The 24196-nt window shown below is 57.0% G+C and overlaps 1 protein-coding gene across 4 annotated transcripts in view; it reads left to right on the top strand.

Annotated features, from left to right (window-relative positions):
* Positions 1 to 24196, top strand: part of LOC146839442 (transmembrane protein 176B-like) — a 128352-nt gene that overhangs the window by 79190 nt on the left and 24966 nt on the right. For all 4 annotated transcript variants that reach the window (XM_085651493.1, XM_085651495.1, XM_085651497.1 and 1 more), the window contains exons 3-4: positions 2216 to 2326; positions 5148 to 5204. In XM_085651493.1, the coding sequence (XP_085507619.1) occupies positions 2216 to 2326; positions 5148 to 5204 (168 nt within the window). The remainder of the gene's footprint in view (positions 1 to 2215; positions 2327 to 5147; positions 5205 to 24196) is intronic.

Here is a 24196-nt window from a genome sequence, read left to right as displayed (position 1 = left end):
AAGATTTCTCTTGTTGAACCCGACCCTCAAACAACGGACATTGAGAACTCTTCGAGTGGGGCCCTCGCTTTCCCTTGACAAGGCATGGCAAAGCTATGGTTTGAACTGCTTTGAAATGAATGGTTTTGGCACAAAAATCATTTTTAATGGTGTGAGAATGACCATTTTTGTGTGGTCACTCCCATTCTGCTCGCTGAATGTTATTGCTGGTTTTTAGACTCTGCACACTGGAGCGTTGTGGCGGTCCAGCACCCCGTGGTTCAATGTATGAAATACGTGCAAAGTTGCTGGTTCCTGATCGGGATGCTTAACTGTTCTGTAATGCTGTAATATATGGTGTAGAAAGTCCCATTGTGGCACGGGAAGTTGATCGTTCCCTATGGACTGCAGCCCTTATTGTGTCATCCGCTAGTATGGCGAGGCAAACATGGCTTCCATGCCTACAGTGAAGCGTAACTGCTTCCTTTAAACCAGCCATCTGACCTGTTAAAAGAACCCTTTCCATAGGGGCAAACTTTCCTTTTAAATCACAAGTGACCCCCTATGTAGGACACACAGCCCACAAGATGGAGTGTATGGTTTTTAAAAGTGGGAGCCGTAGAAATATAATGTTTCCCTGTCCCTACATTAACAAGCCACTAAAAGCTATTTTCACTGCAGAAGGCTCTGGCTGTCCTATGAAGAAATTTAGAGTGCAAATTAATATATTTTGTGATTTCTGACTTGAAACCAGCTAGATAACTGTTCAAACGCCATTTTTGATATTAAAAACCAAATTCTTTGGCGACGTTGCATGTTTAATAAAAATTTAGTAAGTGTCTTTTAGCAAATGACCTTCTCCCTGCCTGAAGTAATTTTCATTAGCAAGTCACCAGCTGCCCCACCAGTACTTGACCTTCACAAGCGGTGAGAACTCCTCCCAGAGTACACAACGCCGTCGTCCTGGCGACCGGATGGGCTGGGTGTGAAGAATATGATGCACATCCACTCGAAGGGTAACTAGGGAGGGTCCAGGAACTTCTTGAACGGCAAAGGGGCAAGGTGAGGTCTTCCCATTGTTAATTTAGTGTAAGGGAGACCTGAGGAAGGTCTTTTGTCTTTGGGCATTGGACAGCTAGTTGAGCACCCGCCCAATAGTAGGATGGCCTGTTCCCAGAAGGAGTTTGATGTATCTGAAGAGTAAGTATGGGGTTGCTGATTGTCCCTAAACCTCCCCTGGCTGGCTCACAACCAGAAGAAAAGAACAATAACTGAACCTGCTGTTTGAGACCTAAAGGGCTAGGCCTTCTCCATCTTGTAACTAGAACAAAGTTGTGGACTCTTGTGGCTACAGGAACATCCAAATCTACAGGAGTCCTTCATCTAAAAAGACCAGTTACAACTGGACCTGCTCTGGACCCCTCTGGTGGTCTCTGTTGGAGTGAGAGCTGGCCTCTAAGTGCAGTCCCCCTCAGAGCCGGGGAGCCTTAGCCGTGTACAGATTAACTTCTCCTGCAGTCTCTGAAAAGTTGGGACTTGAAAGGATTTGGACTTCTTAGACCTCCAGAGGACCAGCATCAACCACCCAGGCTGATCTGATCAAGGTGCAACCTTGGCGGGCAAGACAATCAAGTTGGTCCCCTTGGGGAGTTTTGTTGCTCCCTGAAAATTCAGTTCAGCGGATCCTTCTAGCCCTAAGTGCTTTAAATGCGCAGCAATAGTCAGGCACTGAGCACATTCCCTTCTTTAATTTTAAATGACCATTTCAGTCACTGCTGACACATATACTGGCACCTGGCCTGTGACGTTGCTTAGTTGCTTGTGAATTCAGGTAAGTGAGAGGCGGTGACCGCCTCGTTTAGTATCAGAGGTGTGGTAAGTGATGATGGTGAGCAGCGCTGTGTGCATGTGTTGAAACTCGAAGTCCTTTTGTATACGCTGTCCTCTCCACGGAGGCTGTTCAGAGAGAGGCTGGTGTGTTCAAGGGAGCTCTTGGGTGTGTGCACCTCCAAAGGTGTGACATGTTGGTTTGTTTTTAAAGAGGATACTTGGGACCAAGTGTTGAAGGACATACACAGGACCTGCGTTTGTAGGTGTAATGAGGGCAGCGAAGACCTGTTTAGAGCAGGCAAATGGGGTTGAAGTAAAGGGAGGCATTTCTATTACAATATGGTGCACATTTTAAAGTTTTCTAGGAGTCTGAATATAGTTACTGAGTCCTTTCTTGTGCCAACAGGCAGTACTGATCATGATTGGGCTTGTGTGTGTGTCCATCGGTGTGCTCCTCTGCTTCCCGGAAAGAACAAACATGTACTGGAGCGGCTCCTGCTTCTGGACCGGTGTTCCGGTGAGTATGTTCAGTCTTTTCATGCAGAAAGTTAAGAGGTGTTTATGGAGTCCACTGAAACAACCCTTGGCCAGAGAATCTCGGCCAGGAACAACCAGAGCTCTTCTTCCTGCTGAGTAGCCACCTTCAGACAGTGGTGGTAGCGTTGTGACCTGGGCTTGTATTGGGGATGGAGATGAAAGGGGCTTTCCCTGGGATGTACTGAACCCCCAAATCAAGCTCTTGGAGAGCTGTGTTTGTGCCTGATTTGATGGACTGGTTTCCTCCTTGTTTCTCCTTCAGCTCTGGTTCATGCCATGGATAATGTGTTGGTGGTGTTATAACCGTTAATAGATTCAGGTGATTCCCTGCGTAGACTGTGCACTGATAGCTGATGCTAACACTGGATTCAGGCTCAAGTTTGCATTCAGTCAATGAGTATTATCAATAATATATTAATCTTGCAGCAGAGGTCAGGTTTACTCAATACTTCTGTTTTTTTAAAAGTATTTCTTTCAAATGAACAAGTAAATTGTATACTTCCACGAGAGGTACATTTTTACTTTAAAAGGAAGTGCTCTCATCAGCAACATTAACGTCATCACACTTTCAACCAACATGAACTTCCACTCTAGTACTCATTCACTCGGAGATAATCGTCTGTAGCAAGCACACTTGTGTTACCCACTGAGTTCTCTCCGAATGTGACGAGTCCAATGGTTCCTCAGTCCATAATCATGTCATTGTTGATCTGCATCTCCATAATTTCCACTTTAGGAGTGATATCAACATGTTTCGTCTGTAGGTTGTTATTCACATAACCTTCTTCAGGACAATCAAGAATAGAACTTAGCTACTGTTTCCCATGTCAGCGCTATCCTGCTATGGTGGATGATACAGGATCCTCTGTCGTACTTCTCCAGAGGTTTCAGCTTGGCACATGCCACCCAATGGCTGACATACAATCTCCTGAATGAAATATTGGTTTGCCTATTAAAATACTCTGAAGCACTGTGTGATTTGGGCTCCGCTCAATCGGTCATAGATTTCCACTTGTCAAGTAAATAAAGAGTGCATCTATCGGCGTATAGTGATATTAGCTTGGGTTATAGCACCTAGATATTGAAAAAAAGTTGTTGGTATTACAATTTCATATATATTTAAATTGCATACTTTAAATTGACAAAACATAAGTAATCCATTAAAAATATTTAAAGAGCCACTTCAGCAACTTGATTCACTTAGTTTTGCTTAGGAGACAAGCCCAGCTCTTGACCAGCTTTCTCTAAAAGATTAAAAAAAAAAAAAAAGCATTTCAGCCCCCTCTGCTCCATAATGACTACTTGAGGCGTCAGCAGCGTTAGACCACGTGGACATGCCATGAGTAGTGGTGTTAATCACTTGAGCATGCCCCTGGCCAGACAGACCTGTGGAACTCCCCGCCAGGTTATGCTCTTATCCACAATATCTGAAATATCGACCTCAGGTTTTTACTTCTTATGCACTTTCTTCAAAGAGTCGTTGTACTTTACTGAGGCAGATATTTTCCAAATGAGCATTAAACCTACATCCTGCCACAACAATACATTCAACCATCAGTCTGACCGCTCATGAGCACGGAAGCTGAGCCCCGGGTGAGGCACACAGCTTCCCTCATCATTACACACTAGCATCTGCTTCGGTTTTGCATCTCGGCTGTGCACTTCTTGGGGTGTCCGACCAATCCTATGTGAAGCCCCTTTACTTCTTCACCACTAACCGTATTATAATAAATTTAACAAGAAGCGTCCAGTTGTCCTATTTTCTGGTCAAAGTGCCCCTGCAATCTTTGTGGCTAGTGTTTGTCCCTGGTGAGTGATGGGAGAGAATATAGTCCTGCACTGTGAGGGGGAGGTATTCAAGATATTCCGATATGATCAGCGCAGTATATCTAATGATAGTTTACCTCGTTATGGTGTATTAAACGGTTCGAAATCCCCGATTATGTTTAATACGACAAAAAGGGCCGAGAAACCGAACCGCCTCCATCTTGGATTGCGGCTCTCTCTCTCACTTGGGAGTCACGTGGTCTTTTCCGCACACCCTCTGCTTTCCCCTTTCCTTGCATCTAATTAGGAGACCGGCTGAGTTGCTGAGAAGCAAGGTCACATCTGCTAAAAGGGAGTATCAGGCAAATTCCTCTAGGCCTGGGACGAGAAGGGAGTCACCCTTTCGACCTTCTCTGTAAAGATAGTAACCCTTTGTATGTGTAACCGAAACTAGAAATAGGCATGAGCTCATTAGGGGCGCCAGGACTAACTGGTACTTTTCCACATATATGGTTTTGTATGCTGTACTGATAATGTATAAAAGTGTGTTACTGTCAAGGAGCCAGCAGTCTTCCTCGGCGCACCTGATGGGTGAGGATCGACGAGGCTCCTCTATATAGAGTTCTGTGGTGGCTAATAAACGTTTGAACCTTCCACGTTGCCAACTGCTCCTTCTTGCATAATATTTGCGGGCCAATGGTAAGTGTGGCCCTTGGAATAATTATTTGGACACAACAGGGGGCGGTGGGCCACAGTATGTCGATTTCACTACAGTCTTGCCCCTCTACTGCTTGGCCCTCCTCTGGAGTAATCTTGTTAAATCGATGTACAGCAGATGAGCAGCAGAGGCGCGTCCTCGGGGTGTCTGGGTGGCTCTTGTGCCTGCTCTGGTGCGGCTTCAGTTTCAACATCCAGCATCACTGCACAGGTGAACTGCTGCTGCCCCTTCTATGGGCAGTATAACCAGTCTGGCACTGAAAGCGTGCTCTTTCCACGTGCATGTGTTTCTCACATGTAGTCTGTTTCCCCTTCAGTTTATTGTCACCGGAGCAGTAGCTGTACTCAGTGAGAGACGTCCCAGCTGCTTATCGGTAAGTGTATGCCTTCACTGCTTGCTCCTTTCATCTGCCTGCGGATTCTTCCTAAGCCCTCGGGCATCTTTTGTTTCCCTCTGAGGACATTAACCACCTTATTTCCCTGCTGGCGTCTTCCACTGCTTCCTCCATCCTCTGGTGTATTTCTCTGCCTCTTTTGCTCTCTGGTATGTTTCTGTGCCCCCTTGCCTTCGAAGTCCCTGTGCTTGTTCAGCTCTCTGGTTGTGTATGCCCACCTGGCGGGTGTCTTTGCCCCCTAAGACCTCTGGCCTGTTTCTGTGCCCCTTTTGCCCTCTGCATGTTTATGCCTCTGTCTGTGTGTTATTTCTGGTGTGTGCCTGTCCACCTCTGGAGTGTGACTGTGTCCCATTGTCCTCTAGACTGTTTCTGTGAAACTGTCCTCTAGTGTCTGTGCCCCTCTGGTGTGTCTGGGCCCCTTTTGCCCTGTGATGTGTGTCTGGCCCCCCTTTTGCCCTGTGATGTGTGTCTGGCCCCCCTTTTGCCCTGTGATGTGTGTCTGGCCCCCCTTTTGCCCTGTGATGTGTGTCTGGCCCCCCTTTTGCCCTGTGATGTGTGCCTGGCCCCCCCTTTTGCTTTGTGGTGTGTGCCTGGCCCCCCCTTTTGCTTTGTGGTGTGTCTGGCCCCCCTTTTGCCTTGTGGTGTGTGTCTGGCCCCCCCTTTTGCCTTGTGGTGTGTGTCTGGCCCCCCCTTTTGCCTTGTGGTGTGTCTGCCCCCCCCCCCTTTGCCTTGTGGTGTGTCTGCCCCCCCCTTTTGCCTTGTGGTGTGTGTCTGCCCCCCCCCTTTTGCCTTGTGGTGTGTGTCTGCCCCCCCCCCTTTTGCCTTGTGGTGTGTGTCTGCCCCCCCCCCCTTTTGCCTTGTGGTGTGTGTCTGCTCCCCCCTTTTGCCTTGTGGTGTGTGTCTGCCCCCCCTTTTGCCTTGTGGTGTGTGTCTGCCCCCCCCCTTTTGCCTTGTGGTGTGTGTCTGCCCCCCCTTTTGCCTTGTGGTGTGTGTCTGCCCCCCCCTTTTGCCTTGTGGTGTGTCTGGCCCCCCCTTTTTGCCTTGTGGTGTGTGTCTGGCCCCCCCTTTTGCCTTGTGGTGTGTGTGTCTGGCCCCCCCCTTTTGCCTTGTGGTGTGTGTCTGGCCCCCCCCTTTTGCCTTGTGGTGTGTGTGTCTGCCCCCCCCTTTTGCCTTGTGGTGTGTGTGTCTGCCCCCCCCTTTTGCCTTGTGGTGTGTGTGTCTGCCCCCCCCCTTTTGCCTTGTGGTGTGTGTGTCTGCCCCCCCCTTTTGCCTTGTGGTGTGTGTGTGCCCCCCCCTTTTGCCTTGTGGTGTGTGTGTCTGCCCCCCCCTTTTGCCTTGTGGTGTGTGTGTCTGCCCCCCCCCTTTTGCCTTGTGGTGTGTGTGTCTGCCCCCCCCTTTTGCCTTGTGGTGTGTGTGTCTGCCCCCCCCCCTTTTGCCTTGTGGTGTGTGTGTCTGGCCCCCCCCCTTTTGCCTTGTGGTGTGTGTGTCTGGCCCCCCCCTTTTGCCTTGTGGTGTGTGTGTCTGCCCCCCCTTTTGCCTTGTGGTGTGTGTCTGGCCCCCCCTTTTGCCTTGTGGTGTGTCTGGCCCCCCCTTTTGCCTTGTGGTGTGTGTGTGCCCCCCCCCTTTTGCCTTGTGGTGTGTGTGTCTGGCCCCCCCCTTTTGCCTTGTGGTGTGTGTGTCTGCCCCCCCCCTTTTGCCTTGTGGTGTGTGTGTGTCTGCCCCCCCCCTTTTGCCTTGTGGTGTGTGTGTGTCTGGCCCCCCCCTTTTGCCTTGTGGTGTGTGTGTGTCTGGGCCCCCCCCCTTTTGCCTTGTGGTGTGTGTGTGTCTGGGCCCCCCCCTTTTGCCTTGTGGTGTGTGTGTGTCTGGGCCCCCCCCCTTTTGCCTTGTGGTGTGTGTGTGTCTGGCCCCCCCCCCTTTTGCCTTGTGGTGTGTGTCTGCCCCCCCCTTTTGCCTTGTGGTGTGTGTGTCTGCCCCCCCCCCTTTTGCCTTGTGGTGTGTGTGTCTGCCCCCCCCCCTTTTGCCTTGTGGTGTGTGTGTCTGCCCCCCCCCTTTTGCCTTGTGGTGTGTCTGCCCCCCCCTTTTGCCTTGTGGTGTGTGTGTCTGCCCCCCCCCTTTTGCCTTGTGGTGTGTGTGTCTGCCCCCCCCCTTTTGCCTTGTGGTGTGTGTGTCTGCCCCCCCCCTTTTGCCTTGTGGTGTGTGTGTCTGCCCCCCCCCCTTTTGCCTTGTGGTGTGTGTCTGGCCCCCCCTTTTGCCTTGTGGTGTGTGTCTGGCCCCCCCTTTTGCCTTGTGGTGTGTGTCTGCCCCCCCCTTTTGCCTTGTGGTGTGTGTCTGGCCCCCCCTTTTGCCTTGTGGTGTGTGTCTGGCCCCCCCTTTTGCCTTGTGGTGTGTGTGTCTGGGCCCCCCCCTTTTGCCTTGTGGTGTGTGTGTCTGGCCCCCCCTTTTGCCTTGTGGTGTGTGTGTGTGTGTGTGTCTGGCCCCCCCTTTTGCCTTGTGGTGTGTGTGTGTGTGTGTGTCTGGCCCCCCCTTTTGCCCTGTGGGGTGTGTGTGTGTGTGGGTCCAGCCCCCCCTTTTGCCCTGTGGGGTGTGTGTGTGTGTGGGTCTGGGCCCCCATTGCCCTGTGGTGTGTGTGTGGGTCTGGGCCCCCATTGCCCTCTGGGGGTGTCTGGGCCCCCATTGCCCTCTGGGGGGGGGGGGGTGTGTGTGTGTGGGCCCTCATTGCCTTCTGTGTGTGTGTCTGGGCCCTCATTGCCTTCTGTGTGTGTGGGCCCTCATTGCCTTCTATGTGTGTGTGTGTGTGTGGGCCCTCATTGCCTTCTGTGTGTGTGTGTGGGCCCTCATTGCCTTCTGTGTGTGTGTCTGGGCCCTCATTGCCTTCTGTGTGTGTGTGTCTGGGCCCTCATTGCCTTCTGTGTGTGTGTGGGCCCTCATTGCCTTCTGTGTGTGTGTGTGTGGGCCCTCATTGCCCTCTGGTGTGTGTGTGTGTGGTGTCCCCCATTGCCCTCTGGGTGTGTGTGTGTGGGTGTGTGGTCCCCCATTGCCCTCTGTGTGTGTGTGTGTGTGTGGGCCCCCATTGCCCTGTGGGGGTGGGGGCCCCCATTGCCCTGTGGGTGGGTGTGTGTGTGTGGGCCCGCATTGCCCTCTGGGGGGTTGTGTGTGTGGGCCCCCATTGCCCTCTGGGGGGTTGTGTGTGTGGGCCCCCATTGCCCTCTGGGGGGGTTGTGTGTGTGTGTGGGCCCCCATTGCCCTCTGGGGGGGTTGTGTGTGTGTGTGGGCCCCCATTGCCCTCTGGGGGGGTTGTGTGTGTGTGTGGGCCCCCATTGCCCTCTGGGGGGGTTGTGTGTGTTTGGGCCCCCATTGCCCTCTGGGCGTTGTGTGTGTGGGCCCTCATTGGGGGGGGGGGGTGGGCCCCCATTGCCTTCTGTGTGTGTCTGGGCCCTCATTGCCTTCTGTGTGTGTCTGGGCCCTCATTGCCTTCTGTGTGTGTGTGTGTGTGTGTGTGTGTGTGTCTGGGCCCTCATTGCCTTCTGTGTGTGTGTGTGTCTGGGCCCTCATTGCCTTCTGTGTGTGTGTGTGTCTGGGCCCTCATTGCCTTCTGTGTGTGTGTGTGTGTGTGTGTGTCTGGGCCCTCATTGCCTTCTGTGTGTGTGTGTGTGTGTGTGTCTGGGCCCTCATTGCCTTCTGTGTGTGTGTGTGTCTGGGCCCTCGTTGCCTTCTGTGTGTGTGTGTCTGGGCCCTCATTGCCTTCTGTGTGTGTGTGTGTGTGTATGGGCCCTCATTGCCTTCTGTGTGTGTGTGTGTGTGTGTATGGGCCCTCATTGCCTTCTGTGTGTGTGTGTCTGGGCCCTCACTGCCTTCTGTGTGTGTCTGGGCCCTCATTGCCTTCTGTGTGTGTGTGTGTGTGTGTGTGTGTCTGGGCCCTCATTGCCTTCTCTGTGTGTGTGTGTGTGTGTCTGGGCCCTCATTGCCTTCTCTGTGTGTGTGTGTGTGTGTCTGGGCCCTCATTGCCTTCTGTGTGTGTGTGTGTGTGTCTGGGCCCTCATTGCCTTCTGTGTGTGTGTGTGTGTGTGTGTGTCTGGGCCCTCATTGCCTTCTGTGTGTGTGTGTGTCTGCCCCCCCCTTTTGCCTTTTGGTGTGTGTCTGGGCCCCCCCTTTTGCCTTGTGGTGTGTGTGTCTGCCCCCCCCCCTTTTGCCTTGTGGTGTGTGTCTGGCCCCCCCTTTTGCCTTGTGGTGTGTGTCTGGCCCCCCTTTTGCCTTGTGGTGTGTGTCTGGCCCCCCCTTTTGCCTTGTGGTGTGTGTCTGGCCCCCCCTTTTGCCTTGTGGTGTGTGTCTGGCCCCCCTTTTGCCTTGTGGTGTGTGTGTCTGGGCCCCCCCTTTTGCCTTGTGGTGTGTGTGTCTGGCCCCCCCTTTTGCCTTGTGGTGTGTGTGGGTGTGTGTGTCTGGCCCCCCCTTTTGCCTTGTGGTGTGTGTGTGTGTGTCTGGCCCCCCCTTTTGCCCTGTGGGGTGTGTGTGTGTGTGGGTCTGGGCCCCCATTGCCCTGTGGTGTGTGTGGGGGTCTGGGCCCCCATTGCCCTCTGGGGGTGTCTGGGCCCCCATTGCCCTCTGGGGGGGGGGGTGTGTGGGCCCTCATTGCCTTCTGTGTGTGTGTCTGGGCCCTCATTGCCTTCTGTGTATGTCTGGGCCCTCATTGCCTTCTATGTGTGTGTGTGTGTGTGGGCCCTCATTGCCTTCTATGTGTGTGTGTGTGTGTGGGCCCTCATTGCCTTCTATGTGTGTGTGTGTGTGTGGGCCCTCATTGCCTTCTGTGTGTGTGTGTGTGGGCCCTCATTGCCTTCTGTGTGTGTGTCTGGGCCCTCATTGCCTTCTGTGTGTGTGTGTCTGGGCCCTCATTGCCTTCTGTGTGTGTGTGGGCCCTCATTGCCTTCTGTGTGTGTGTGTGGGCCCTCATTGCCCTCTGGTGTGTGTGTGTGGTGTCCCCCATTGCCCTCTGGGGGTGTGTGTGTGGGTGTGTGGTCCCCCATTGCCCTCTGTGTGTGTGTGTGTGTGGGCCCCCATTGCCCTGTGGGGGTGGGGGCCCCCATTGCCCTGTGGGTGGGTGTGTGTGTGTGGGCCCGCATTGCCCTCTGGGGGGTTGTGTGTGTGGGCCCCCATTGCCCTCTGGGGGGTTGTGTGTGTGGGCCCCCATTGCCCTCTGGGGGGTTGTGTGTGTGTGTGGGCCCCATTGCCCTCTGGGGGGGTTGTGTGTGTGTGTGGGCCCCCATTGACCTCTGGGGGGTTGTGTGTGTGTGTGGGCCCCCATTGCCCTCTGGGGGGGGGGGTGGGCCCCCATTGCCTTCTGTGTGTGTCTGGGCCCTCATTGCCTTCTGTGTGTGTCTGGGCCCTCATTGCCTTGTGTGTGTGTCTGGGCCCTCATTGCCTTCTGTGTGTGTGTGTGTGTGTGTGTGTGTCTGGGCCCTCATTGCCTTCTGTGTGTGTGTGTCTGGGCCCTCATTGCCTTCTGTGTGTGTGTGTGTGTGTGTCTGGGCCCTCATTGCCTTCTGTGTGTGTGTGTGTGTGTGTATGGGCCCTCATTGCCTTCTGTGTGTGTGTGTGTGTGTGTGTGTGTGTCTGGGCCCTCATTGCCTTCTCTGTGTGTGTGTGTGTCTGGGCCCTCATTGCCTTCTCTGTGTGTGTGTGTGTCTGGGCCCTCATTGCCTTCTGTGTGTGTGTGTGTGTGTCTGGGCCCTCATTGCCTTCTGTGTGTGTGTGTGTGTGTGTGTGTGTCTGGGCCCTCATTGCCTTCTGTGTGTGTGTGTGTGTCTGGGCCCTCATTGCCTTCTGTGTGTGTGTGTGTGTGTGTGTGTGTGTGTCTGGGCCCTCATTGCCTTCTGTGTGTGTGTGTCTGGGCCCTCATTGCCTTCTGTGTGTGTGTGTCTGGGCCCTCATTGCTTTCTGTGTGTGTGTGTGTCTGGGCCCTCATTGCCTTCTGTGTGTGTGTGTCTGGGCCCTCATTGCCTTCTGTGTGTGTGTGTCTGGGCCCTCATTGCCTTCTGTGTGTGTGTGTGTCTGGGCCCTCATTGCCTTCTGTGTGTGTGTGTGTCTGGGCCCTCATTGCCTTCTGTGTGTGTGTCTGGGCCCCGATTGCCCTCGGGTGGGTGTGTGTGTGTGTGTGTCTGGGCCCCCATTGCCCTCGGGTGGGTGTGTGTGTGTGTGTCTGGACCCCCATTGCCCTCGGGTGGGTGTGTGTGTGTGTGTGTCTGGGCCCCCATTGCCCTTGGGTGGGTGTGTGTGTGTGTGTCTGGGCCCCCTTTTGCCCTTGTGTGTGTGTGTGTGTCTGGGCCCCCTTTTGCCCTCGTGTGTGTGTCTGGGCCCCCTTTTGCCCTCGTGTGTGTGTCTGGGCCCCCTTTTTCCCTCGTGGGTGTGTGTCTGGGCCCCCTTTTTCCCTCGTGGGTGTGTGTCTGGGCCCCCTTTTTCCCTCGTGGGTGGGTGGGTGTCTGGGCCCCCTTTTTCCCTCGTGGGTGGGTGTGTGTCTGGGCCGCCTTTTGCCCTCGTGGGTGTGTGTGTCTGGGCCGCCTTTTGCCCTCGTGGGTGTGTGTGTCTGGGCCGCCTTTTGCCCTCGTGGGTGTGTGTGTCTGGGCCCCCTTTTGCCCTCGTGGGTGTGTGTGTCTGGGCCCCCTTTTGCCCTCGTGGGTGTGTGTGTCTGGGCCCCCTTTTGCCCTCGTGGGTGTGTGTGTCTGGGCCCCCTTTTGCCCTCGTGGGTGTGTGTGTCTGGGCCCCCTTTTGCCCTCGTGGGTGTGTGTGTCTGGGCCGCCTTTTGCGCTCGTGGGTGTGTGTGTGTCTGGGCCCCCTTTTGCCCTCGTGGGTGTGTGTGTGTCTGGGCCCCCTTTTGCCCTTGTGTGTGTGTCTGGGCCCCCTTTTGCCCTCGTGGGTGTGTGTGTGTGTCTGGGCCCCCTTTTGCCATCTGGTGGGTGTGTGTGTGTCTGGGCCCCCTTTTGCCATCTGGTGGGTGTGTGTGTCTGGGCCCCCTTTTGCCATCTGGTGGGTGTGTGTGTCTGGTCCCCCATTGCCATCTGGTGGGTGTGTGAGTCTGTCTGGGCCCCCAGTGCCATCTGGTGGGTGTGTGTGTGTGTCTGGGCCCCCAGTGCCATCTGGTGGGTGTGTGTGTGTGTCTGGCCCCCCTTTGCCATCTGGTGGGTGTGTGTGTCTGGGCCCCCCATTGCCATCTGGTGTGTGTGTGTGTCTGGGCCCCCTTTTGCCCTTGTGTGTGCGTGTCTGGGCCCCCTTTTGCCCGTGTGTGTCTGGGCTACCTTTTGCCCTCTGGTGTGTGTGTCTGGGCCACCCATTGCCCTCGGGTGTGTGTGTGTGTCTGGGCCCCCTTTGCCCTTGTGTGTGTGTGTGTGTGTGTGTCTGGGCCCCCATTGCCCTCTGGTGGGTGTGTGTGTCTGGGCCCCCATTGCCCTCTGGTGGGTGTGTGTGTCTGGGCCCCCATTGCCCTCTGGTGGGTGTGTGTGTCTGGGCCCCCATTGCCCTCTGGTGGGTGTGTGTGTCTGGGCCCTGTTAGACCCGGCCCTCGTAACATAGTCAGACCTGACCCCTGCACCTCACACCAGCCCCGAGCCCCTGGCCTGGCCGATCCTTCCCACCAGAACACACACACCCGACCCGGACTTCCCCCGTCCGCAGGCCTTCCCCCCCCTTCGGCCACCCCGGGCCCGCGTGCCCACTTCATGCACCAAGATGGCCGCCCGGCCCCAGCGCGACCCTAGCCTACAGGCGCCACTCCGGCTGGAGGACATCGCGCTCCCCTTGGGATGAGAAAGGGAGGAGCAGTTTCCATCACACCTCTGCGCTTCCCTGGGAAGGTGGGTTTCGATCGACCCACCGGCCTCCCCGAGGGCTGGCTCCACGCCTGCTGGGTGTCTGGGGCTCCTCCCGACCCGGCCCTGAACGGATCAAAGGACCATGGCAGGAAACCCCCAACAAGCGACCCCCAGGTGACAAGACCCCTGCCTGCACAGACTCCGGACATCAAAGGGGAGTCGCCCTATAACAAGGGGGTGCCCTGGGACTGTCCGGCAGATTCGCCTTGGAAACACCTGAGCCCTGCTGAGTGACTCGCGGCTCCCTGAAGATCGTAAGACCTCCGAACCTGTGCTTGAGCCCTGCTGAGTGACTCGCGGCTCCCTGAAGATCGTAAGACCTCCGAACTTGTACTCGAGCCTGCTGAGTATCTCGCAGCGCCCCCAGACTCCCGCCGGACCCCACGACGACAAGCGCATCCCCCAGCTCGAGGATTGTGAGCTGTGCGCCGGATACGCGCCTGCATTTGATCCATTCCCCCAAAGACTGTCCCGCTACCTCCTAACCCCCCTCCAAGACTTTGTGAGCCCGCGCTCTACTTGTATATATATTGCCTTGCTGATTGTGAGACCGGCCTCACGGCGTTGCCCTCTCCATCATCCAGCCAACCTGCAACCACCCTCAAGACACGACATCTCCGACTCCGGCCGCCCCAGCCACCCCCGATCCACGGGCCGGCCAGAGGCCTGACAGACTCAATACCCTACCACGCATGCCCAACCGAGGGAGCGGGAACCCTCGAGCCAGACCCAGAGGCGCCAGCCCAGTCACACCTCGGGTCGCCTTCCCCGGGAGGACTCAATCGGCCACCAGGCCCCTGGGGAGCAGGCACCTCCCCTACCGAGCGTCTGGGGTCCCTCCCAGACCCACCTGAAAAGACCAAAGAAGTGAGCGGCAGGAAATCCCGCCGAACCCCCTCCGTCACCCCAGTCCCCCCTCTGCGAGCACTCCGGACTTCAAAGAACCAGCGGAGTATAACAAGGGGTGCCGGAGAAACAAGGACAGAGAAGACCTGGAACCATCTGAGCCTGCTGACGCTGTCGCGGCTCCAGAACCCTGAAGTCACCTGGGCCTGCTGAGTGACTCGCGGCCTCTTGCTATTGAACCATCTGAGCCCTGCGGATGATGTCGCGGCTCCCGAACACTGAACCACCTAGGCCTGCTGAGTGACTCGCGGCCCCCAGCTATTGAACCATCTGAGCCCTGCTGACGAGGTCGCGGCTCCCGAACACTGAACCACCTAGGCCTGCTGAGTGACTCGCGGCCCCCAGCTATTGAACCATCTGAGCCCTGCTGACGGAATCGCGGCTCCCGAACTCCGACCACCTGTGCCTGCTGAGAGACTCGCGGCGCTCCCCTTGAGGACGACTCGGTAAGAGATCGCCCAGAGATACGACACCCTCCAGCTCGAGGATTGTGAGCTTCCGCAGGGTATTTCGCAGAGACACTATCTTGAAAGACTGTCCCGCTACCCCCATTCCCCACGACTGATTTGTGGTACGTTGTGCCACTGCTGTACTACTTGCCTTTTGGATCATAAAGATCCCTTGAAATCATCGATAAAAGAACCTATCGTCCTACAAAGAACACGTGTGGTGTCACTCTGTTCGTAGTGCATCTCAGGGTGTGCGCGCCTGGTTCGGCTTACTTGGGAGAGGTGGGTCAAAGGGGTGGGCAAGACTTGTATCGAACCCCCCTCCGGCGAACGCCTTTCCAACACTGATCATAAAGATCTTACCACTCCGACATGATAAAGATTTGTTCTTAAGAACTCTCGGTGTGGTGTCTCTTTGTCGTGTGGTGCCGAGTGTACGATCCTAGATACGAGATTCCTCCCCTGAGGAGTCTCCCGCCAGTGCCCGGCTACAATACCTCAAGGGTTGGTCTCAGGACAGTCAGGGCCCCCCTCCGGGCCCCTCTGAGGTCGCCTTCTAACAGGCCCCCATTGCCCTCTGGTGGGTGTGTGTGTCTGGGCCCCCATTGCCCTCTGGTGGGTGTGTGTGTCTGGGCCCCCATTGCCCTCTGGTGGGTGTGTGTGTCTGGGTCCCCATTGCCCTCGAGGTGTGTGTGTGTGTCTGGGTCCCCATTGCCCTCGGGTGGGGGGGTGTGTGTCTGGGCCCCCTTTGCCCTCTGGTGGGTGTGTGTGTCTGGGCCCCCTTTGCCCTCTGGTGGGTGTGTGTGTCTGGGCCCCCTTTGCCCTCTGGTGGGTGGGTGTGTCTGGGCCCCCATTGCCCTCTGGTGGGGGTGTGTGTCTGGGCCCCCATTGCCCTCTGGTGGGGGTGTGTGTCTGGGCCCCTGTTGGAAAGGCGTTCGCCGGAGGGGGGTTCGATACACGTCTTGCCCACCCCTTTGACCCACCTCTCCCAAGTAAGCCGAACCAGGCGCGCACACCCTGAGATGCACTACGAACAGAGTGACACCACACGTATTCTTTGTAGGACGATAGGTTCTTTTATCGATGATTTCAAGGGATCTTTATGATCCAAAAGGCAAGTACTACAGCAGTGGCACAACGTACCACAAATCAGTCGTGGGGAATGGGGGTAGCGGGACAGTCTTTCAAGATAGTGTCTCTGCGAAATACCCTGCGGAAGCTCACAATCCTCGAGCTGGAGGGTGTCGTATCTCTGGGCGATCTCTTACCGAGTCGTCCTCAAGGGGAGCGCCGCGAGTCTCTCAGCAGGCACAGGTGGTCGGAGTTCGGGAGCCGCGATTCCGTCAGCAGGGCTCAGATGGTTCAATAGCTGGGGGCCGCGAGTCACTCAGCAGGCCTAGGTGGTTCCGTGTTCGGGAGCCGCGACCTCGTCAGCAGGGCTCAGATGGTTCAATAGCTGGGGGCCGCGAGTCACTCAGCAGGCCTAGGTGGTTCAGTGTTCGGGAGCCGCGACCTCGTCCGCAGGGCTCAGATGGTTCAATAGCAAGAGGCCGCGAGTCACTCAGCAGGCCCAGGTGACTTCAGCGTTCAGGAGCCGCGACAGCGTCAGCAGGCTCAGATGGTTCCAGGTCTTCTCTGTCCTTGTTTCTCCGGCACCCCTTGTTATACTCCGCTGGTTCTTTGAAGTCCGGAGTGCTCGCAGAGGGGGGACTGGGGTGACGGAGGGGGTTCGGCGGGATTTCCTGCCGCTCACTTCTTTGGTCTTTTTAGGTGGGTCTGGGAGGGACCCCAGACGCTCGGTAGGGGAGGCGCCTGCTCCCCAGGGGCCTGGTGGCCGATTGAGTCCTCCCGGGGAAGGCGACCCGAGGTGTGACTGGGCTGGCGCCTCTGGGTCTGGCTCGAGGGTTCCCGCTCCCTCGGTTGGGCATGCGTGGTAGGGTGTTGAGTCTGTCAGGCCTCTGGCCGGCCCGTGGATCGGGGGTGGCTGGGGCGGCCGGAGTCGGAGATGTCGTGTCTTGAGGGTGGTTGCAGGTTGGCTGAATGATGGAGAGGGCAACGCCGTGAGGCCGGTCTCACAGCCCCCATTGCCCTCTGGTGGGGGTGTGTGTCTGGGCCCCCATTGCCCTCTGGTGGGGGTGTGTCTGGGCCCCCATTGCCCTCTGGTGGGTGTGTGTGTGTCTGGGCCCCCATTGCCCTCTGGTGGGTGTGTGTCTGGGCCCCCATTGCCCTCTGGTGGGTGTGTGTCTGGGCCCCCATTGCCCTCCGGTGTGTGTGTGTGTCTGGGCCCCCCATTGCCCTCTGATGGATGTGTGTGTGTGTGTCTTGGCCCCCATTGCCCTCTGATGGATGTGTGTGTGTGTGGGCCCCCATTGCCCTGTGTGTGTGTGTGTGTGTGTGTGTGTGGGCCCCCATTGCCCTCTGGTGGGGGTGTGTCTGGGCCCCCATTGCCCTCTGGTGGGTGTGTGTGTGTCTGGGCCCCCATTGCCCTCTGGTGGGTGTGTGTCTGGGCCCCCATTGCCCTCTGGTGGGTGTGTGTCTGGGCCCCCATTGCCCTCCGGTGTGTGTGTGTGTCTGGGCCCCCCATTGCCCTCTGATGGATGTGTGTGTGTGTCTTGGCCCCCATTGCCCTCTGATGGATGTGTGTGTGTGTGGGCCCCCATTGCCCTCTGTGTGTGTGTGTGTGTGTGTGTGTGTGTGGGCCCCCATTGCCTTCTGTGTGTGTGTGTGTCTGGGCCCTCATTGCCCTCTAGAGTGTGTGTGTCTGGGCCCCCATTGCCCTCTAGTGTGTGTGTGTGTCTGGGCCCCCATTGCCCTCTGGTGGGGGTGTGTGTCTGGGCCCCCATTGCCCTCTGGTGGGGGTGTGTGTCTGGGCCCCTGTTGGAAAGGCGTTCGCCGGAGGGGGGTTCGATACACGTCTTGCCCACCCCTTTGACCCACCTCTCCCAAGTAAGCCGAACCAGGCGCGCACACCCTGAGATGCACTACGAACAGAGTGACACCACACGTATTCTTTGTAGGACGATAGGTTCTTTTATCGATGATTTCAAGGGATCTTTATGATCCAAAAGGCAAGTACTACAGCAGTGGCACAACGTACCACAAATCAGTCGTGGGGAATGGGGGTAGCGGGACAGTCTTTCAAGATAGTGTCTCTGCGAAATACCCTGCGGAAGCTCACAATCCTCGAGCTGGAGGGTGTCGTATCTCTGGGCGATCTCTTACCGAGTCGTCCTCAAGGGGAGCGCCGCGAGTCTCTCAGCAGGCACAGGTGGTCGGAGTTCGGGAGCCGCGATTCCGTCAGCAGGGCTCAGATGGTTCAATAGCTGGGGGCCGCGAGTCACTCAGCAGGCCTAGGTGGTTCCGTGTTCGGGAGCCGCGACCTCGTCAGCAGGGCTCAGATGGTTCAATAGCTGGGGGCCGCGAGTCACTCAGCAGGCCTAGGTGGTTCAGTGTTCGGGAGCCGCGACCTCGTCCGCAGGGCTCAGATGGTTCAATAGCAAGAGGCCGCGAGTCACTCAGCAGGCCCAGGTGACTTCAGCGTTCAGGAGCCGCGACAGCGTCAGCAGGCTCAGATGGTTCCAGGTCTTCTCTGTCCTTGTTTCTCCGGCACCCCTTGTTATACTCCGCTGGTTCTTTGAAGTCCGGAGTGCTCGCAGAGGGGGGACTGGGGTGACGGAGGGGGTTCGGCGGGATTTCCTGCCGCTCACTTCTTTGGTCTTTTTAGGTGGGTCTGGGAGGGACCCCAGACGCTCGGTAGGGGAGGCGCCTGCTCCCCAGGGGCCTGGTGGCCGATTGAGTCCTCCCGGGGAAGGCGACCCGAGGTGTGACTGGGCTGGCGCCTCTGGGTCTGGCTCGAGGGTTCCCGCTCCCTCGGTTGGGCATGCGTGGTAGGGTGTTGAGTCTGTCAGGCCTCTGGCCGGCCCGTGGATCGGGGGTGGCTGGGGCGGCCGGAGTCGGAGATGTCGTGTCTTGAGGGTGGTTGCAGGTTGGCTGAATGATGGAGAGGGCAACGCCGTGAGGCCGGTCTCACAGCCCCCATTGCCCTCTGGTGGGGGTGTGTGTCTGGGCCCCCATTGCCCTCTGGTGGGGGTGTGTCTGGGCCCCCATTGCCCTCTGGTGGGTGTGTGTGTGTCTGGGCCCCCATTGCCCTTTGGTGGGTGTGTGTCTGGGCCCCCATTGCCCTCTGGTGGGTGTGTGTCTGGGCCCCCATTGCCCTCCGGTGTGTGTGTGTGTCTGGGCCCCCCATTGCCCTCTGATGGATGTGTGTGTGTGTGTCTTGGCCCCCATTGCCCTCTGATGGATGTGTGTGTGTGTGGGCCCCCATTGCCCTGTGTGTGTGTGTGTGTGTGTGTGTGTGTGGGCCCCCATTGCCCTCTGGTGGGGGTGTGTCTGGGCCCCCATTGCCCTCTGGTGGGTGTGTGTGTGTCTGGGCCCCCATTGCCCTCTGGTGGGTGTGTGTCTGGGCCCCCATTGCCCTCTGGTGGGTGTGTGTCTGGGCCCCCATTGCCCTCCGGTGTGTGTGTGTGTCTGGGCCCCCCATTGCCCTCTGATGGATGTGTGTGTGTGTCTTGGCCCCCATTGCCCTCTGATGGATGTGTGTGTGTGTGGGCCCCCATTGCCCTCTGTGTGTGTGTGTGTGTGTGTGTGTGTGGGCCCCCATTGCCTTCTGTGTGTGTGTGTGTCTGGGCCCTCATTGCCCTCTAGAGTGTGTGTGTCTGGGCCCCCATTGCCCTCTAGTGTGTGTGTGTGTCTGGGCCCCCATTGCCCTCTAGTGGGTGTGTGTATCTGGGCCCCCATTGCCCTCTGGTGTGTGTGTGTGTGTCTGGGCCCCCATTGCCCTCTGGTGTGTGTGTGTCTGGGCCCCCTTTTGCCCTGTGGGGTGTGTGTGTGTGTGTCTGGGCTCCCTTTTGCCCTTGTGTGTGTGTGTGTGTTTGGGCTCCCTTTTGCCCTTGTTTGTGTGTGTGTGTCTGGGCCCCCTTTTGCCCTTGTGTGTGTGTGTGTGCGTGTGTGTCTGGGCCCCCTTTTGCCCTTGTGTGTGCGTGTCTGGGCCCCCTTTTGCCCGTGTGTGTCTGGGCTACCTTGTGCCCTCGGGTGGGTGTGTGTGTGTCTGGGCCCCCATTGCCCTCTGGTGGGTGTGTGTGTCTGGGCCCCCATTGCCCTCTGGTGGGTGTGTGTGTCTGGGCCCCCATTGCCCTCTGGTGGGTGTGTGTCTGGGCCCCCATTGCCCTCTGGTGTGTGTGTGTGTGTCTGGGCCCCCATTGCCCTCTGGTGTGTGTGTGTCTGGGCCCCCATTGCCCTCTGGTGTGTGTGTGTCTGGGCCCCCATTGCCCTCTGGTGTGTGTGTGTCTGGGCCCCCATTGCCCTCTGGGGTGTGTGTGTCTGGGCCCCCCTTGCCCTCTGGGGTGTGTGTGTGTGTCTGGGCCCCCCATTGCCCTCTGGGTGTGTGGGCCCCCATTGCCCTCTGGGGGTGTGTGTGTGTGTGTCTCTCTCTCTCTCTCTCTGGGCCCCCATTGCCCTCTGGGGGTGTGTGTCTGGGCTCTCATTGCCTTCTGTGTGTGTGTGTGTGTCTGGGCCCTCATTGCCTTGTGTGTGTGTGTCTGGGCCCTCATTGCCTTGTGTGTGTGTGTGTGTGTGTGTGCGTCTAGGGCCCTCATTGCCTAGTGTGTGTGTGTGTGTGTGTGTGTGTGTGTGTGTGTGTGGGCCCCCATTGCCCTCTGGTGTGTGTGTGTGTGTGTGTGTCTGGGCCCCCATTGCCCTCTGGTGGGTGTGTGTGTGTGTGTGTGTGTGTGTGTCTGGGCCCCATTGTCGTCTGGTGTGTGTGTGTGTGTGTCTGGGCCCCCATTGTCGTCTGGTGGGTGTGTGTGTGTGTCTGGGCCCCCATTGTCGTCTGGTGGGTGTGTGTGTGTGTCTGGGCCCCCATTGTCGTCTGGTGGGTGTGTTTGTGTGTCTGGGCCCCCATTGCCCTCTGGTGTGTGTGTATGGGGGGGGGCATTGCCATCTGATGTGTGTGTGTCTGGGCCCCTGTTAGACCTGTCAGCCCTAGGGTGGTCTACCCCGTTTTTTTGCCCTTGTTGCCTTATTTTTGCCGCCGTCTTTTTGTTGGCCCTAGGCCTTTGGGCACCTTACTACTGCCAAAGAGTGCTGAGGTGCAGGTGCTCTCTCCTAATAACATGGCTGCCACAGGCCCCTGCTACTGCGGAGTGGCCATTGAACATACACGCATTAGTAGTTAGGAGCAGGCTGGGACATCCTGATACTGTATCTCCGCCGTCCCGCCTTTTTGTCCAATAGAAAGACATGTGGAAGCTCCTGGAACCTTCCAGCCCTGGGAGGGGTTATGCATTGCCGCCTTTACAAGAGGGTCACCTGACCTGGGGGTATAAGAGGAAAGGAGGGAAACTGAACTAGTCAGTTGGGGCACCACTGGACCTGGGGGAACCTCTGCCGGAGCGTAGGCGGTTGGGCCTAGGGGAGGAACCTACACTACTGGGACTGACTGACCTTGGGCCCTGCTGTACCCAAGTTAGATGAGGGACTCTGCCAGCCTGCTGATCTTGCCCAGTGAGGGGGAAACCCAGGGGACCAACTCCAGTGTGCTGCAGGGAACCATCCTGCCTCTCATGCCTGCCAACTCAACCCCCTTCTTCCCCCTCAGAAACATGCAACTAAGACCTGCCATCCCCCACCTCTTCCCCCCCCGAGACAAGCACTGTACTGAAGGCGTGGACTGCCTGCTGTGAGCACTGCTGATGGGGATCAAGAGGTAACCAGCATTGGCATAGCCAATAGGTCTCGCTTTTGGGACCTTATAAGTGTTTAGCCATGCAACAGTTGCATAACTAAATACTTGTAAGGTCCCAAAAGTGAGACCTATTGGCTATGCCAATGCTTGTTTCTGTTTATTACTGCTCTGTAGTAATGGTGGCGCATGGGTGTCACCATTACTACATAGAAGTAATAAACAGGAAACAAAAGCGAAGAGAACATCAAAGTGGCCGCTAAAGTGAGGCGCGCGACCGTGCACATGCACTGTTGCTCTAGGCTACTGTGCCCAATCTGCTGCACTCCTGCCAAGCGCTTTATTGTAGAGCCTGGCTCCTGTGCTAACCGAACTGCTGCAAGAACTGTACCCCCCAGTGCTGTGCTACTTAAGCGCTGTTATTCAAGCGCTATATCGCCGATCACCGCCGCAGCCTAGGACTGGTACGAACTGCTACTGGGCCCCTGCCTGCCGTGACTCCTGAGTGCTTGATTGCCACCAGTAATGTATCCCAATTGCGCTGGGCCATCTGCGTGCTAATTGGACCGAATTCGCCCCCCTGGTGAGCGCTGAGCTAGTGCGCTCGTGTTGTGCTCCCGACGGTGCCGAGGAATCGAGCGCGGGCTGCCCAAGATCACCGCCGCTGCCCGGGTACCTTAGGGTGGCGCTGGGACTACTTTGCGTGTTGTAAGAGGCGCTGCGGTCGAAGTCATCGCTGCGGTCCCGGGGCTGCCACCAACGAAGATCCGGCGGTCCAGTCCACCTCTGCGGCCCCCCCGTAGGCTGGGGAGGGCCGCCATGGCGGTAGAGAAGGCAGAGGGCGCGAAGAGCGCGTGTTGCATGGTAACCAGGGCGCTGGCCGTGTCATAGGCTGCGCCCCCGGAACGCCACGCTCCCATTGGTTGCCGCGCTGGGAGCTGTGGAAGGAGTCCGGAGCCCGGCCGGGCATCGCCAAGGCCCGCGTTGTGGAGAGCGGCGCCCGGACTGGCCCCGACCGGGCCTCCAGAGTGAATACTACAGAGAGTGAGGCCGCCTTCACCAGTCCTGGCCCCAAGGGTCGAAGGGGGCTGACTGGTGGGGGGGGGGGCGGCCTCCATCCATCAGGACAACGCTGTTGTGGGGCCTACCTCCTTCGACCTCCACAGACAGAGCAGTGAGTGCGAGGAAGCTGGGGCCTGCCCAGATGCCCCTATGCACTAGGTGCACACTGAATTGCCTCTCTGCCTGGGGTTTGTGAACTGTAACTGCCAACAGCCTCGCACATTGGACTGGGCCACCACTCCTATGCCCTCAGTATGCCTGGCTGCCTGTAATTACCATGTGAAGGAGGGCCGGGTACGTGGAGGAAGCTCCTGCCGGAAAAGTTAAGTTGTAGTATTTGCATTCCATCTGCGAATAGGAAGTGAGCCCCCTCTCCCCCCAGGGGACGTGCACAAGTGATGTCAACTGGATCAATATCATATAAGGAATGGTGCCTTTATTATTTCCCTACCTAGGGGATTTTTGCTGTCATGTTCATGCCTGATGTCCATGAATGAGTTTATTGTTGCCCTGAGATTATTTGCTTTGTTTACCGAAATTAATTTACTCTTGCCCTGAGATTCTCATTCAGGTCATAGCAAATAAATTCAGTTCAGTAATAGAGCAGATAAAGGGTCTTGTTTTACAAATCTGCCTGGTGTAGTGTCTCTTCATTGTGTGCGCATTACTGAGTCCGTGTGAGAGTGTGCTGCACAACTGCTTTACACATTGCCTTTGGGTGCCTTCCTGCCTCGCGCCAAGCTACCGTGTCGGAATTGGTGACCCCAGTTCTAACCGCCCCCATTGCCCTCTGTGTGTGTGTGTGTGTGTGTGTGTTTGGGCCCCCTTTGCCATGTTTATAAGCATGTGAGTATGGGGTTTCCCTTTGCCCGTGTGTGTGTGTGTGGCTGGGCCCCTTTTGCCCACGTGTGTGTGTGGCTGGGCCCCTTTTGCCCGCGTGTGTGTGTGGCTGGACCCCTTTTGCCCGCGTGTGTGTGTGGCTGGACCCCTTTTGCCTGTGTCTGTCTGGGCCCCTTTTGCCTGTGTGTTGTGTGTGGGCCCCTTTTGCCTGTGTGTTGTGTGTGGGCCCCTTTTGCCTGTGTGTTGTGTGTGGGCCCCTTTTGCCTGTGTGTTGTGTCTGGGCCCCTGTTGCCTTTTTGTGTGTGTGTATGTGTGTGTGTGTGTCAGTCAAAGCAAACACAAGGAGATGATGGACAGAGTGCTGAAACTTTCAAACACTCACCCCCAGTCACAGATCTGGGTTGAATGCATAATCATTCTTTAGCTCACTTTGCCAACCCATTTCAGACACAGCTATATGCAAATCAGTCTTGACCCTGTGCCTCATGGGAACAGTCCAGCCCTGTTGGAAAGGCGTTCGCCGGAGGGGGGTTCGATACACGTCCTGCCCACCCCTTTGACCCACCTCTCCCAAATAAGCCGAACCAGGCGCGCACACCCTGAACTGCACTGTGAACAGAGGGACACCACACGTATTCTTTGTAGGACGATAAGTTCTTTTATCGATGATTTCAAGGGATCTTTATGACCCAAAAGGCGAATAGTACAGCAGTGGCACAACGTACCACCAGTCAGGCGTGGGGAATGGGGGTAGCGGGACAGTCTTTCAAGATAGTGTCTCTGCGAAATACCCTGCGGAAGCTCACAATCCTCGAGCCGGAGGGTGTCGTGTCTCTGGGCGATCTCTTCCCGAGTGGTTCTCAAGGGGAGCGCCGCGAGTCTCTCAGCAGGCACAGGTGGTCGGAGTTCAGGAGCCGCGATTCCGTCAGCAGGGCTCAGATGGTTCAATAGCTGGGGGCCGCGAGTCACTCAGCAGGCCTAGGTGGTTCAGTGTTCGGGAGCCGCGACCTAGTCCGCAGGGCTCAGGTGGTTCAATAGCAAGAGGCCGCGAGTCACTCAGCAGGCCCAGGTGACTTCAGCGTTCAGGAGCCGCGACAGCGTCTGCAGGCTCAGATGGTT

This window comes from Triturus cristatus, chromosome 4_1 (assembly GCF_964204655.1).
Source record: "Triturus cristatus chromosome 4_1, aTriCri1.1, whole genome shotgun sequence".
Classification (NCBI taxonomy): Eukaryota; Metazoa; Chordata; class Amphibia; order Caudata; family Salamandridae; genus Triturus; species Triturus cristatus.
The sequence above is the reverse complement of the archived record's forward strand: the minus strand, read 5'-3'. Positions and strand labels throughout refer to the sequence as shown.